Below are 15,113 nucleotides of genomic sequence, written 5' to 3'. Positions count from 1 at the left end.
GTGAGAACATTCTTTTATGTGAGAATCCTATGTTCTATAAATTAAGTGATATGTTCGAAATTATGTTTTCTTTTAAAAAAGACTCCATTAAAGTTTCAAACTCAAATTCAACCAATTTCTTTACAAAATTGATTAAACTCTTCATTAAATTTTCTGAATTTTAATGTATTTGGCTCGCATTCATTAACTACAAATTTATTTCGTTTCTCTCTCCTCTAGAGAAGACTAAATTCTTTCTCCTCAAGAACACCCATTTTCTTTACTGAAATAAACTTAGTTGAGGCTCCATGTTCAACTTCAATCAAGTTCTTCGCAAGTGCAACGAAATTATTGATAAAAGATTCAACTTATTTAAAATGAATTCATGTTTGTTCTCTTTTCTCAAGATGACAATTTTCACTACTCAAGAATACCCATTCTCTCTCCTAAAAAAACTCCACCAAATTCAAGATAAAATTCAACAAAAAATTTCATTTATAAATCAACAAAGTTCCATGAATTCAGTAAAGGTTCTTACCAAGGTTAACAGATTCTTCATCAAAAGTTCTAGAGTTCGATTTTATTTAGGTTGAATTTCATGTTCTGAAATTTGTTATTTCATGTTCTAAATTTTGTTAATTCATGTTCTAAACTTTGGAAATTCATGTTCTAAAAATCATAGTAGTGTTATATAAACGGTTTTTTCACCAGGTACCCTTGAGGTTTCACGAAATACACCTGGTACCCTCGTTGTTTCAAAAATACGTACACTAGATGCCCTTGTGTTTTGCATAAAATGCACCAAATACCCTTAATGACTAACAGTGTTAAGTTTCCGTTAGCTTTATTTACCATTTTGCCATTATTAATCCCTAACCCTAAACCCTAATCCTAAATTCTAATCCTAATCCTTAACTCTAATCCTAAACCCTAACCCTTAACTTTATCCCGAAACCCTAACCCTAATATTAACCCCCAAACCTCCCCCACCACCCCAACACCCAACCCTCCTCATCTACCCCAGCACCCAACCCTCCTTCCCCACCCTCTACAGCAGCACCCTTCCCCCACCACCCCCACCTCCCTTACCCCTGTTGGATTCCCCTCTCCTCTATCAAAAATACACACGACACAAGAGAACCCCTATTCCCCCGGCAACGGTAGGGTCGCTTGGTTGAAATAGACGGGGGTGGGGGATGGGAATTCGACAAAAATCGACGGGGGTGGGGGAATTCGACAAAATTCGATGGGGGTGGTGGGCTGCTGCAGGGGTGGGGGAGGGGTGGGTTGGGGGTGGTGGGCTGCTGTGGGGATGGTGTGGGGGATGGGGAGGGGGTGGGGTGGGGGTGCTGCGGGGGTGGAGGTGGGGGAGGGTTGGTGGTGGTAGACCTGGCAAAGTTGGTCCTGATCCGAAAATTCGGTCCGAAATATCCGATCCGTGGTCCGATCTGGGCCCGAACGAGACGGTCTGAACCTTGATCCGAATCCGAAACGGTCCCGATCCGAAACGATCCCGATCCGAATCCCGATCTGAAATCCGAATGATCCGATATAATCTTACCCGATCCATAACCGATGCAATCCGATCTAAAACTGATCCGACACGAAGGTAAACCGATCCGAAATTATTGGTTTCTATTATACTTTGAACTGAAATACCCGAAACTTACCCATTTTTTATATAAAAAAATATCATTAGCATAAGTATTCCATTCATTCCACCGTAGTCCGATTCCGATCCGAAATAATAGTCCGAACGATGACCCAATCCGAAACGATCTGATATGGTCCGATCCCGGTCCGAATGTAACTTGATCCGAAAACGGTCCGATCTGAATTGGTCCGGTCCGATTCCGATCCGAAATAATAGTCCGAACGATGACCCAATCCGAAACGGTCCGATCCCAGTCCGAATGTAACTTGATCCGAAAACGGTCCGATCTGAATTGGTCCGGTCCGAATCTGATCCGATTGGTCTGATTGACAGGTCTAGGTGGTGGTGGGATTAGGGTTTGAAGTTAAGGGGGTTAATATTAGGATAGAGTTAGAAGTTAGGATTTAGTTAGTTAATTAGATATAATTATGGTTTAATTAGGGTTAAATGGGTTAATTAACCATAAAAGCTAACGGAAACTTAACACCATTAGTTAGTAAGGGTACTTGGTGCTATCTATGCAAATCACAAGGGCATCTGATGCAATTTTCGAAACAACGAGGATACCTGGTGCATTTTGTGAAACCTTAGGCGTAACTGGTGAAAAAACCGTTATATAAATTATTGTTCTAATAGATGTGTTGCATAAGTTCTAAAAAGTGTTGAATATGTTCTAAAAACAAAGGTTAAGTATATCATGTTCTAAAATAATGTATATCATGTTCTAAAATAATGAGCAACATGTTCTAAAATGATGTAATCTATGTTATGAAATTCATTACATGTTTGAAAATTTTCTGAACACACTTGACATATTTTACAACATAATCAAAATACTTTGAAACATGTTTGAAATAATTTAGAACATGTTTGAATATAATTTAGAACACACTTGAAATATTTCAGAACATAATTAAAATATCTCAGAACATGTTTGAAAAAATCTAGAAAACACTTGAAATATTTCAAAATATAATTAAATTAATATGGAACATGTTTGAAAAAATTTAGAATATGTTTGAAAAAATTTAGATCATACTTGAAATATTTCAGAACATAATTAAAGTAATTTCGAACATGTTTGAAATAATTCAGAACATGTTTGAAATAATTCAGAACACGCTTTCAATATTTTAGAACATAAGCTTCATATTTCAGAACATGTATATATGTATATGTATTGATTATATTTTCATGCTCTAAAAAAATATGTTTGTGTTCTAAATTTTAAAGTGTTCTTATATAAATATGTGTTCTAACAGGGGTATTCTCATTTGATCGCAACCCAATAATCTATATATACTACACAATAATGTATATATATATACTACACAATAATATGAGAAGTATGCAATTTCACAAGTCCTGAGTAACTAACTTGCTATTGAATAAGGCTCTGTTAGATCATAACTCTTGCTTCACTCATCTACTGTTGGGTTGTCGAAAGATGATTGAATGAGTTTGGAGAAGATAAGAGGTCATTGCAGGCTCGTATGATCGTATCTTGAGATTTGTACAGCAAGAGATCAACAAAAGGAGCAACAGAGAAGTAAGCAACAAGACTGCGTCACTGCATAAAAAGTTGCCGATATAACTATATCCACAATGTGGCAGGAGACCAATTGCTACAATTTCCAATGCTATAAAACTTTGTTTTAGAAATGAAATCAGTAATTGTCCATTGCAATTGCTTGTTTCTTTTACGACCCGTTTGGTTAATGGTCATACATAGCTGTAATAATAACGAAATATAGTGTAAATGTGTAAAAAAGTTTTTATGTCAATGACCATGGGAATGATAACTTTATCACATAACATGGGTTTCCCTTTATAAATTTCCATTACCACCCAATATCAGCTTCCCAAGTGGTAATGGATGGTAATGAGTTTTTAAGAAAAAAATGGATATTTTGGGATGAAGTAGCAGTACCATAGGTAATAACATTGTATTTGTAGTACAAATTTATACTATAATGCATTACCGTTAGGGATGGGCATGGGTCCAGGACCCTACCTGGACCCTGTTGGACCCAACCCTAATTTAAGGGTCTGGGTCCAACTTTTTCAGACCCTAAGGGTCCGGGTCCGGGTCTGGGTCCAAGTAAATTTTTTAGGGTCCGGGTCCGGGTCTTAAAATTTGGACCCAGACCCTACCCAGACCCAACCCTTAGACCCTAAACATATTTAATATATACATTTTAACTCTTTTTAAAAAAACAAACTGATTTTCTAAAAGACTAATAGCTAAACTAAAACACCAAAACACTCATTCTGAACTCTTATGTAAGTTATGTTTGTTTCGTTATTTTTAGTTTGTATGTTTGTTTTGTTTTTTTCAGTTTATATGTTTGTGAATTGTGTTTGTTTCGTATTTTTTTTCAGTTTATGAGTTTTTGTTTGTTTCTTTTTTTCAATTTATATGTTTGTGTTTGTTTCATGCAAATTCTTGTGTTTGTTTCATGCGATTTTTTGTGTTTGTGTCATGCGAATTTCAGATGATTATTGATATTAATAATGCTGAAAATTTGGCCAATTAAAGAATTTAAGCCTGGACCCTCTAGACCCTTCAGACCCTAAGGGTCTGGGTCAGGGTCCAATTTTTTCAGACCCTTAGGGTCCGGGTCCGGGTCTGGGTCTGCAAAAAAATTTAGGGTCCGGGTCTAGGGTCCGGCTGGACCCTACCCAGACCCTACCCTTGCCCATCCCTAATTACCGTTCTCATTATTTATGGTCTCTTACCAAACCAGCGGTAAGATAAAACCCAATTTTCATCAGTGGCAATATTAATTATGCAACCCCTTAAATAAGTATATAGTAACAAGATTCTGTTACCATTGTTAACAGTTAGAATTTTCTTTTCCAACCAGCAAAGTCATGTCAGACCGACCTAAGGCTCACATCGATTGTAGAGTTTGTTCTGTGGCCACATTCATGGAATCATGGGTTAGCTTTCGTTTGGCAGTTGCGAACATTTCCTATGTCATTGCCCACATGTGCAGTGTGCTTAGCATCGATTCTACACTAGCACAGTTTGCACCCAAAACAAACTTATCGAATGAAACCACAATACCACACGGACACGAATAAACCAGAAACAGATGACATGTCGATTACGGTTAGTCATGAAGTAACTACCCCCTCCATTTGTTTTCGATGGTTATACTTTGAGTTTCCACACTATTTGCAAATTATAGTCATGAAATCTTGTTTGATTTATCTCGATTTGTACTTTTGGAATATCAACATTTTATAATTTTTATAAGGGTTTTTTTTTACGGAGAAGGACCAATTAGAATAGGATTTTTGTCGGGAAACACCACATAATTTTTTTTATTGTAGGGAAGGTTCAATTTAAATACTTCACTTGGCAACTTAACACCATATTATGATTTTTCAGGCCAAATTATCAATTTTCCGGCGTTGACAATTTATTTCCCTCCAAAACCTCGTTTTTTTGTTTTGTCTTTTTTCTCCCTTCATACTATTTAAAAGCCCTAATTTCCCCAATTTCCCTAATCTTATTGAAGCTAAAGTTCTTATCTTGAACCTCAGAGCGGGTAGTAGTAGTTAGAGAGCTCGGAGCAAGTGCACTCGTCCGAGTTCGTAGAGGAGAAACGGGTGACCCAAATCGAAAATCAGGCTTGTTGTTGGTAAACGAAAATCTGGAACAATGTGAGTAAGTGAGGAGAGAGGAAGAGAGAGAGAGTGTGTGTTAATTAGTGAGAAGATGGAGAAGTGGGTAAGAAGGAGAAGAAAACGACGACGACATGAAGATTTTAGAGAGACGAAAAACATGGGATCTCCTGAAAGAAAGAGGAGAAAACAAAGAATGTGAGTTGACAAAACAAAAAAAAAAAACCGAGGTTTTGGGGAAAACCAATTATCAACGACGGAAAGTTAACAATTTGGCTTGAAAACTGTAATGTGGTGTTTAGTTGCCAACGGAAGTATTTTATTTGGTCCTTCCCTCCAAAAAAATTTTAAGTGTTGTTTTCCCGCAAAAACCTATTTTAATTTAATTGATCATTCCCCCACAAAAAATCCTTTTTACAATGTAAATTTAGAGATATTAACGTTCAAACATTTACATTGACAAACGTAAAACGGTAGAGTAAAGCTATTGAAAAGAAATGGAGGAAGTATAATCTAATCCTTTGTAATTAACACAAAATCAACACGAAACCAAACACGAATCAGACTTGTTTATCCGAATTGCCAACATGTAATAATGATCATACATGGGCTTAGCATTTCCAATATCCATCTTACACTTGAAAACAGAACCAAACAATCGGAAATTACTTAGGAACATGGAACATTATTTTCCTTCTAATCAATATGGGCTTTAAATCATATAGCCAATAATTGAAAAATGATTTAACAAACTGCTGATTTGATATGGAACTGGTACTCAATTATTACTATCCATACTTTTCTTTATCAACTCCTCCCCATCTCTTCACCCATACTTGTGATGTCGCCTTACATCCTTGGCCTAGCAATCACCACAGTTCCGTTACCCATATCCGAACTCGCTCCCGGCCTAGTCCATGTCTCTTTAAATTGATCCTCAGTAACCCCTGCCAAAATTAACCACCACAAAGAACAAATTATTAACACGAAATATAAATCTGTAAAAAGATTATACAAGTAAAATCATCTATGATAAACTTGTGCTCTACAGTCTACCCTGACTTAGCCATTTCCAAAAATCAACTTCGCTCATGAAAAATCATTTTTTCGTTATTTCGATATCTTCAAAAATAACCCTGATTTCGGAAACTTTAAAGTCAGCAAAATTGTGATGTTCCGAGTTTAGGAGTATTTGAAGAATTCCCGATGAGTTAAGAGTTATGTTAAAAAAACAATTTGTTGTATTGGTTACCATGTATACTTTCAAAAACTAAAATGAGTAAGGATAGTGTATTATGCCTTTTCCCATGGCAGCAGTTGAGGTGATACCACCCTGAACAGTCCTAAGCACGCGATCATAGTAATTAGCACCGGACCATTTCTGATGTGCGAGAGTGTCGACTCCATTGCTCCTTTCCTCCCTTTGAATCCTTTCAACATAGGCCAGCATACCCCTCTTAGCAAAATCTTTAGCAAAAGTGTCAATGATTAAAGCATCAGCATGAAAACCAGCAAGTGTAATGAATTGCCAGCAAAATCCAAGCTTAGCAATCTTAGGAATGAAGTCCATCATTTGATGATCATTCATTCCAGACGCATCCCAGTTAAACGAAGGCGATAAGTTGTACGCTAGCATCGTTTCTGGTTGCTTCGCCTTCATCCCACTAGCAAATTTGGTGCACTCCATCAAATCAGGACTTGAGGTCTCCATCCAGACTATATCGGTATGGGGAGCGAAAGCCCATCCACGTAGAATTGCAGCATCTACAGACCCTTTAAACCTGTAGAACCCTTCTCTAGTCCTTGGTAAGTCCCAATCCCAAAACAGGTTTTGGAGACCTAACTTAGCTGCAACATCTCTTGCTTCTTCATTGGATAAACACTTTTCAAACTTTGAGTGGTTCATCCACTCATTGAGTCTCCTAGTCTTTTCCATCTCGTTGATGTTACTTAGCCCCTTGATTGCATCAATTACACAATCAGAGAAGGTCTTCAGTTTGGCTGCAGCTAGCCACTCGTCTTCCAGTTTTTGTAGCTCAGGCCCCGACTTACCTGCACGAGCGAATTCAAGATTTCAAATTGAACAACATAATTATACTTCAAAATGTATTTGAATAGCTTATACATTTATACTATAAGCTGTTTTCATTTCCTCTTTTTCTCTAAAAGACAAATCAAAATCTTTTGTCCGACAATTTGTATACAGCTTACATACGACTTTATTTTATTGATTATAATAGTTTATAAGACCCATCACACTTTAATGCACTAGACATTTTCAAAAATCAACTAATAAGACAAGGTGTCACACAAATGATACCGAAATAATAAGATAGAAAAATTGAATCCAAACACACACAAAACCAAATAATAGATCCGCCCTTGCTTACCAGCATTAGTGGCTTGAGAGAGGATAGCTGCGAGGCCCTTGCCACGAAGAGCCGGGTTGGTTACCCCAAGGATGAACTGGTGATCGCGAGTGTCAATGTTAGATTGAATGAGAGTAGCAGCAACCGCATCAGTCCTTGCCACCAACACGGTCTCAGTCCCCATCACATCAAATTGGAGCCTAGCAGCAACAAGCCGGTTAATGTGCTCACTAACAGAAACCAAAACCTTACCAGCCATATGACCACACTTCTTAGTAACCGAAGATTGATCTTCAATATGCACCCCTGCAGCACCGCGCTCCACAAACAGCTTACATAGCTTAACAGTAGCAGTAGCACCACCAAAACCAGTATCACCATCAGCAATAATAGGCTTAAGGTAATCCACATAAGGTGTACGAGCCCTCTCCTCGCGAGACATACTCATACGAGCCTCCCTTTGCTTTCGATCATGGTATTGCTGCGCGAAGAAGAGGTGTTCCACCTTGTTAGGGACTGTGTCGTAGGGGTAGTCAGCGAGGTCAGGGCCAGGCTCATTGGTAGAAGTATGGGTGGAGGAGCACTGCCACCCTGAGACATAGATTGTGTCGAGGTGTTTAGCCATCATGCTAACTTGGACAGGGTCCAAAGCACCAAAAGTTCGAGAGGCTGTGCCATTAGCTTGGTGACTCTTAAGGGTCCTCCATAACTTCTTGGCCATATCATTTGATGCATAGTTTTGCCTCAGGCTGCCACGAAGAGATACTACGTCTCGGGCCGAGTATGGGCGATGAGTTAGCTTAAATCGCTCAGTGTTCCACCATGATTGCACCTCTGCTACCTCTGCTTCAAATCGACCTTCTTCCTCCATTATCTGTCCACATATGTAACATGGTACAAAATGATGAACTGGTCAATTTTATCTAGGGAGTACTTTTTGAAAGCTTTTATATAATTCATTCAATTTTATGTTATCAAATAATTTTTTGAAATGAATCTATGAAGATACCAATAACGAATTCAATCAATAAACAAAGGATCCAAAAGTAAAATCAGACCTTACATAGAGAATGAATACAATTACATGCATGTTAATTACCAATACTCGTTTTGTGTCAAATCCATTATTGAATTTTATTTTGGGCAAACATATTTTATTTGTAAATAATATAATTCAAGAAAACTTGTTAACACTAGCAATGTGTTTGATAGCTGGTAAAATTAATTTTTATAAAGCAAGTCTCGTGTCAATGTCCATGCATGTGATGAAATTAAAGTTTATAAAGGAAAACATTTCATCTGATCTAAAGATTATAACACGTTGATTTTGCATTATTTAGATACTTCACTTTAATCCTAAACGTTTACTAACATATTGTAATATAGATATTATCAATTAAAATGTTATTGTGCTCAATGTATATCTTTAAGACATGAACATATAAAATATAATATTCATTTGAGGTTAGCATCCACTACTACAGATATTGACATATGATTTTCTTCATAAGATTACCATCATCTACCACACATCTATAAGGGCCTGTAATTTTATCTTCACACATTTTTAAATGAGACGGGTACACAATAAATTAGTGTGAAAATGAATAATTTTTTGTTGTGAATAAATCACTTAAATAGAAATGATCCTTTTAAGATAAAATGTTGAATGGAATAACTTCCTGTCTTAAAGGTGTCATTTTTCACATATATCAAAGTGACTTATATAAGGTACAAAGTTATCCTTATATTACAGTGAGCATTTTTTGACTTAAGAGTGATTTATTTTAAATAACAATCAAGCGATATCACAATTAATTTATTATACACCCGCGACAAACAATGCTTATTGGTTTATTTTAAACTCCAAATTTAATTCTCTATCGTTATATCCATTTAACTTCTTTTCAAACTTCAAGGACTACTAATCAATTAATAGTTTAGAAGTGTAATGATTTACTACTCACTTAGGATAAGTATATTCTTGTTGCATTTGTTTTAAAAAGTAATTTCTTGTAAAAGTTTAAGCTTATTCTTGAATATTGTGAACAAACATGTACTCCCAATCACAAGCAAAAAATGAAGGGTATACCATATTTATTCTAATTTTCTTTAATAATTTTATGCTTAGTTATAAGCTTACCATCTCTTTTTATTAGATAATAATATATAGGAAATGATTATGAATATCATACAGGAAATTCTACATCATATCTATTTTATTTATATTATACTTATAAAGAGACGAAGTGTTATATCAAGAATGTTTTGGCCTAATAGTTAAGATTGAGATAATGTGTATATATGATAGGTCACAGGTTCAAATCCCCCTCTCCTTCTTTGTATTTTGTGGCTCCAATGGATCAAGAATAAAAAATAAAACAAAGAGACGGAGTGTTATAAATTCTCTATCAATCTTTTTCCTATACAACGTTTCACTATCATTTTGAGAGGTGGTAATGAAAATTTGTGATAAACAACACATATTCAAGATAAACTTGCATAATCATAAACATTAACACGATACTTCTCTTACATAGTTCCACTAAAGTTCATCACGTTATGTGATCATCTATTACCGCTTACGTAATAAACTGACCATCAGAGTGATGATTAGCAAATTATTCATGTAGTGTAACAATGTTGGACATAATTTTTCCTTTTTACGCCCTATGTTTGCACTAATTCTAATTTAGTGCCCGCTTTTAATTTATAATTTAAATTAAATTTGAATTTGCATAGCAAATACTCCCTTTGTTTTTTTTATCGTTCTCATTTAAAATCTTGACATTATTAATATTTAGAGAGAATCTTCTCAATTTTTTTCAATATATAAGAAAAATATAGTTATACGAGGTCTTGTTTGCTTCGTCTCAATTAGTACATTACTAATATTCAATCGTTAAATTTTTTTACTAATATATAATAAAAAATATTTAGTTTAAAGATATGCTTTGGGGATTACGCTTCATTTATTAATGGTACATTTCTCTTATATAGGAGTTTTATATTAATGGTGATATATCTAGTTATTGGAATATGTTATCTCTATTTATATCCTCATCAAATGAGTTTTTTTTTGTCGTCTATCTTTATCTCTCTTCTATTCCTTAATATGTATGACTTTCTAAATGTAGCGATTAATAAAAAACGGAGGAATTGCAACAATGTTAAATGTGGAATCAAATTAACAAATTTAAACTAAAAAATCAGTAAAGAAAATGTGCATGCATGTTTACCATTGAAGGCACTGTGAAAGTTGTAGCCATTGCTGCACCTAATATGCGTTGCCAACTGAAGGAAAAAGGAAATTAAAGCAAAGTAAACTTATGTAGGTGGAAACAAAGCAAGTAAGCTCAAGAAGGGAAGAGATGAATAATAAGTTTAGGATGAATGTTGATGCAATAGCTTCTTCCCATGTCTCATTTATAGAACATCAAGATGACACACACGCCATTATTTGACAGCATGGCATGCAAAAACAATGCTCCTTGCAGATAAGAACAAAGGCCAATAAATCTTCTATTATTTTTTTGGACACAAAAAACCAATATATCTTCATTCAACTAATTACGGAACTCAAGGATAAGATTATAAGAACAAACACCTTGCTTTGACTCTATTACTATCTACAAATTAAATTATCATGTATATATATCTAGAGAATGTTTTCATGCAGGGTCGTCTAATTAGGCGTGCAAAGTGACTAACAGTATAGAGCTCTGCTGTTTAGAGGGTCTCTCAGACTTAACTTCAAACTTCAGACTGTGTCACATTAGTTTTCCATTATTTTTTAATTTTACAGACTCACTGTAAATCATTCTAATTCTATACTTTATACCTCAGGCTCTCCCCAGACTATATATTAAATTGATTTTACAAAAAAAAAAAAGAAAAAAAAGATAAATGTTAACTTTTAAGTGGTTAGAAATTTAACTCTTTACATGTCATAGTCTTGGATGGAATCTTTGATTATCAAACTCACTTCAAGACTCTCATCTTTTTCTTTCAACATTATTGCATGCATAGTCTTTGCTAAAGACTCTCAAAGCCTTTGCTTAAGACTCCCCTTACGACTACCAATATTTATACCCTAACGGCCCGTTTGGTAGTCGTTAATAAATTGCGGTAATGAAAATGAATTTTAAGTGTAATTTTATTAGGGAAGTACCTTTAAAATCTCCATGGGGAGACATTTTTTCTCTATGGGCAAGCAATCTCACTCATAAACTTGTGTTTTTGTCTTCAAGGGGAACAATTTTCATTAGCACTCATTACCACCTACAATGTGGTATTGGATGGGAATGAAATTTCAAGAAGGAAAGTGGACACTTTAGGATAAATTAGCATTACCATGGGAATGAACAATGATATTTTTCACAAATTTACACACAAATTCATTCCCATTCCCACCATTTATGACCAACTACCAAACGGGCCGTAAGAGTTTTGATTTTAATGATTCTCTAGCCATATTGTTCAAACCCAAGCTTTATTTTGTCAAAAATAGTTTAGCAATGATATACTTTGTAGAATGCATAGTTATAATTTTACAATTTATGCATAAATTTTTTATATTTAGGGTCAAAATAAAGCTTGGGTTATAATTTTACAATTTATGCACAGGGGCCTCCAAATTTTTAAGACGGTCTTATTTTCATGGAGATATTTTTATTATTGAGAGTATCACTAGTATATATTATAATTAATTGCATTCCATGTATTGAATGGGTTTGAAAGCAGATTTATAGTAAAATAACTAGTTTTCAGATCCGAGCTATGTTCAGCGTAATTATAATTTTCATGTATTAGTATTTTTCTTTAAATCATAGCATCAAATATTACTTGATTTTTTAGTTAATAAGACTTTAATATCTAAATTTAAAGTCATGTGATCAAATCTTATACCATATATGAATATAAATATCATTCTGTAGGATCTTCCATTGTTATTGTTAGATTAATATATCTATATTTATGAAATCAATACGAACTTTTAGCAAACTTTATCAATAAATGCTAGTCAATATAACAACCATCAAAAGTGTCTTTTGAGTAAGGTGAAAAAAATGTTAACATTATATTAGTATAAAACAGTTTTGTAGGTCCGGGTTATGCCCTAGATACTTATAGTTTTTTATTATTAAGAATTTACTTTAAATTGATGTCACCAAATATCATTTGATTTAGTTGTTAAGACTTTAGCATATAAATTTGAAGGTCATGGAATCAAATAGTATACAAAGCATCTTTTATTTTGTATAGAATCATGTGTAGTAAAACTGTAAAACAAACTAAGTGAAAATGCCACGTGATGTTTTTTTTTTAGTTAAAAACACCTTTTAATATATTAGTAATTATATAAATGGGAGCTAGAGACTAATTTATTAACTATTAGGAACGCCATTAGAATTAGAGGAAATAGTGAACCTCACGTATTCTATTATAACAAAATGATATTGATTATAGGATACACGTGTGGGAGTTTTTCTCTTACAATGAGCTTGATTTCATGTCAAGCTCATACAATCGCAAAATTACAAATAACATAGCATTTCAAGATTAGATGAAAAACTATCTACTAATAAACCAAAATTCTATAACTTCTTTGTTAAATTTGTATACGATATTGTTAGTAGGGATGGGTATGGGTCCAAGACCCTAATCAGACCCTATTAAACCTGTCCCTAATTTTAGGATCTGGGTCTAGGTCCAAGTAAACTTCTTAGGGTATAGTCTGTTAATATTCTAAACCCAGATCCTACTTAGATCCTATACTTGAACACTAAAGTTATTTAACATTTTTTTTGCCTTTCATATTTTTAGAGAAATTTAATTATTTATCATGAAATTTGAACTTTTGCCATTTGGACCCCAAGACCCTAGACCTATACCCCAAACTCTACTGATAATAAACACTATCAAAAGTCAAGAAATAAAAATGGTATTGAAAATTTGACAAAAATAACGTAAATAAGCTAGATTCTAGACCCTACAAACCCTAAGGATCTTCGTCTAGATCCAGATTTTCTAGACCCATAGGGATAGGGCCCGAATCTAGGTTCGACTAAAATTGTAGGATCTAGGTATAAGATCTGGTCGGGTTCCCCAACTCTACCCATGCCCAACTCTACCCATGCCCATCTATAATTGCTAGTATATAATAGTAATCATATGTTGAATCATAATGATATAAAGCATAATAGTAACCATATGTTGAATCATAATGATATAAAAGCACAACAATAAAAATAAAATGACTTATTCGTTCTCTTTTTTATTGACATGTTTTTGATAGTAAACTAAGGAGCGAAGTCTGATTTGATTATAGAATGAGACCAGTTTAACAAATAATTCTATATATTATTGTGGATAGAGAAGGGACAATTTACTAAAAAAAAAAAAACAACTTATATTTTCACTTTAATAATCAATTTTAACCTATTGTAATCGGTATCATTGGACCTTCAATAGGAACCATGAAACTCTTAAGCATGTCCTATACCTCACCCTTAACACCACATATAAATTGAAGATAGTAAATGTGAAAGTGAGTAAAAATCGAATACCCAACCTCATAATTAGGGAAGTAGACTAGACACGACCTCCCACTTGATTTTCTTATCCTATATCTTATACAATTATGAAACCGCATTAATTCAAAAATGAGGGCGCAATATATATTTCCCATTTCTTTATCATTCTTTTCATGTTTGGATTTATCTTGCTACGACGTGTAACGATAACTAAAAGCCTGAAACTTGTGCTGTGGATATGGAGCTTGCAGACTGATATAATTGGCTTTTTCCAACCATTTTGCGTTTGTTATCACTTATCAGAATACTTGTCATCTTCTCCCGCTGATGAGTGATGACCATTACTAAACTTTCCTCTCTCTAACTCATCTTTTCTAACCATATTTAAAGGGTTTTGTTAACAAGTGGCCAAACTCGTGGTTCTATGAGTTCAACGTATTACTCCATATTGGAACATTAGATTTATATAAATTTTATAGGGAATATAGGTTTTGTAAAATGGTTTTTCTTGGTAGTACATAATGTAACTTCCATGAAGCTACATACTAAAGGACAACACAATCACCCAATAAATCGTAGTAATAATATTTAGAAGGTAAATTTATACTAATATAATAAAAGACGTTATTAATCAAGGAACTGTTTCACGTGACTCTCTTCCTTAAAGTGTTTAATTATTTCAAGTACTCTACATATAATAATAAATATTTAGAAAATGCTATAATATTTGATTTCATGACTTTAAGTTACTATTTATTAATGTTTTAACCACTAAACTAAATAATATTTGGTGTTATAATTTCAAAGTAAGATATTAATATATAAAAACTATAATTATCCGAACATAGCGTGGACCTAAAAACTAGTTACTTCATTAGATCATCTTACACAACTCATACAAATGAAGAATATGAGGGAGGGGTGGTAGCTCAGTGGAGTACC

At 34.2% G+C, this 15,113-nt stretch overlaps 1 protein-coding gene across 1 annotated transcript; it reads right to left on the bottom strand.

The window, feature by feature from the left end:
• Nucleotides 1-5,806: 5,806 nt before the first annotated feature.
• LOC104901757 (isocitrate lyase) lies at nucleotides 5,807-11,049 on the bottom strand. Its single transcript, XM_010689361.4, has 4 exons — nucleotides 10,875-11,049; nucleotides 7,657-8,509; nucleotides 6,566-7,318; nucleotides 5,807-6,213 (listed from the first exon to the last, which is right to left on the bottom strand). Exons 1-4 carry the CDS (start codon nucleotides 10,902-10,904, stop codon nucleotides 6,116-6,118), a joined length of 1,734 nt encoding a protein of 577 aa, XP_010687663.2. The 5' UTR covers nucleotides 10,905-11,049; the 3' UTR covers nucleotides 5,807-6,115.
• Nucleotides 11,050-15,113: the final 4,064 nt, after the last annotated feature.

This window comes from Beta vulgaris, chromosome 8, assembly GCF_026745355.1.
Source record: "Beta vulgaris subsp. vulgaris cultivar EL10 chromosome 8, EL10.2, whole genome shotgun sequence".
Classification (NCBI taxonomy): domain Eukaryota; kingdom Viridiplantae; phylum Streptophyta; class Magnoliopsida; order Caryophyllales; family Amaranthaceae; genus Beta; species Beta vulgaris.
Note: the sequence above shows the minus strand (reverse complement) of the source record. Positions and strands in the feature narration are given on the sequence as shown.

What these genes read in the sequence shown, in the direction of transcription:
- LOC104901757 (XM_010689361.4), bottom strand. Translation starts at nt 10,904, where the DNA reads ATGGCTACAACTTTCACAGTGCCTTCAATG. An exon ending in CTCTCAAGCCACTAATGCTG is followed by an intron (nt 7,319 to 7,656) that starts GTAAGCAAGGGC and finishes TCGCTCGTGCAG; the next exon opens with GTAAGTCGGGGCCTGAGCTA. An exon ending in AACTGCTGCCATGGGAAAAG is followed by an intron (nt 6,214 to 6,565) that starts GCATAATACACT and finishes TAATTTTGGCAG; the next exon opens with GGGTTACTGAGGATCAATTT.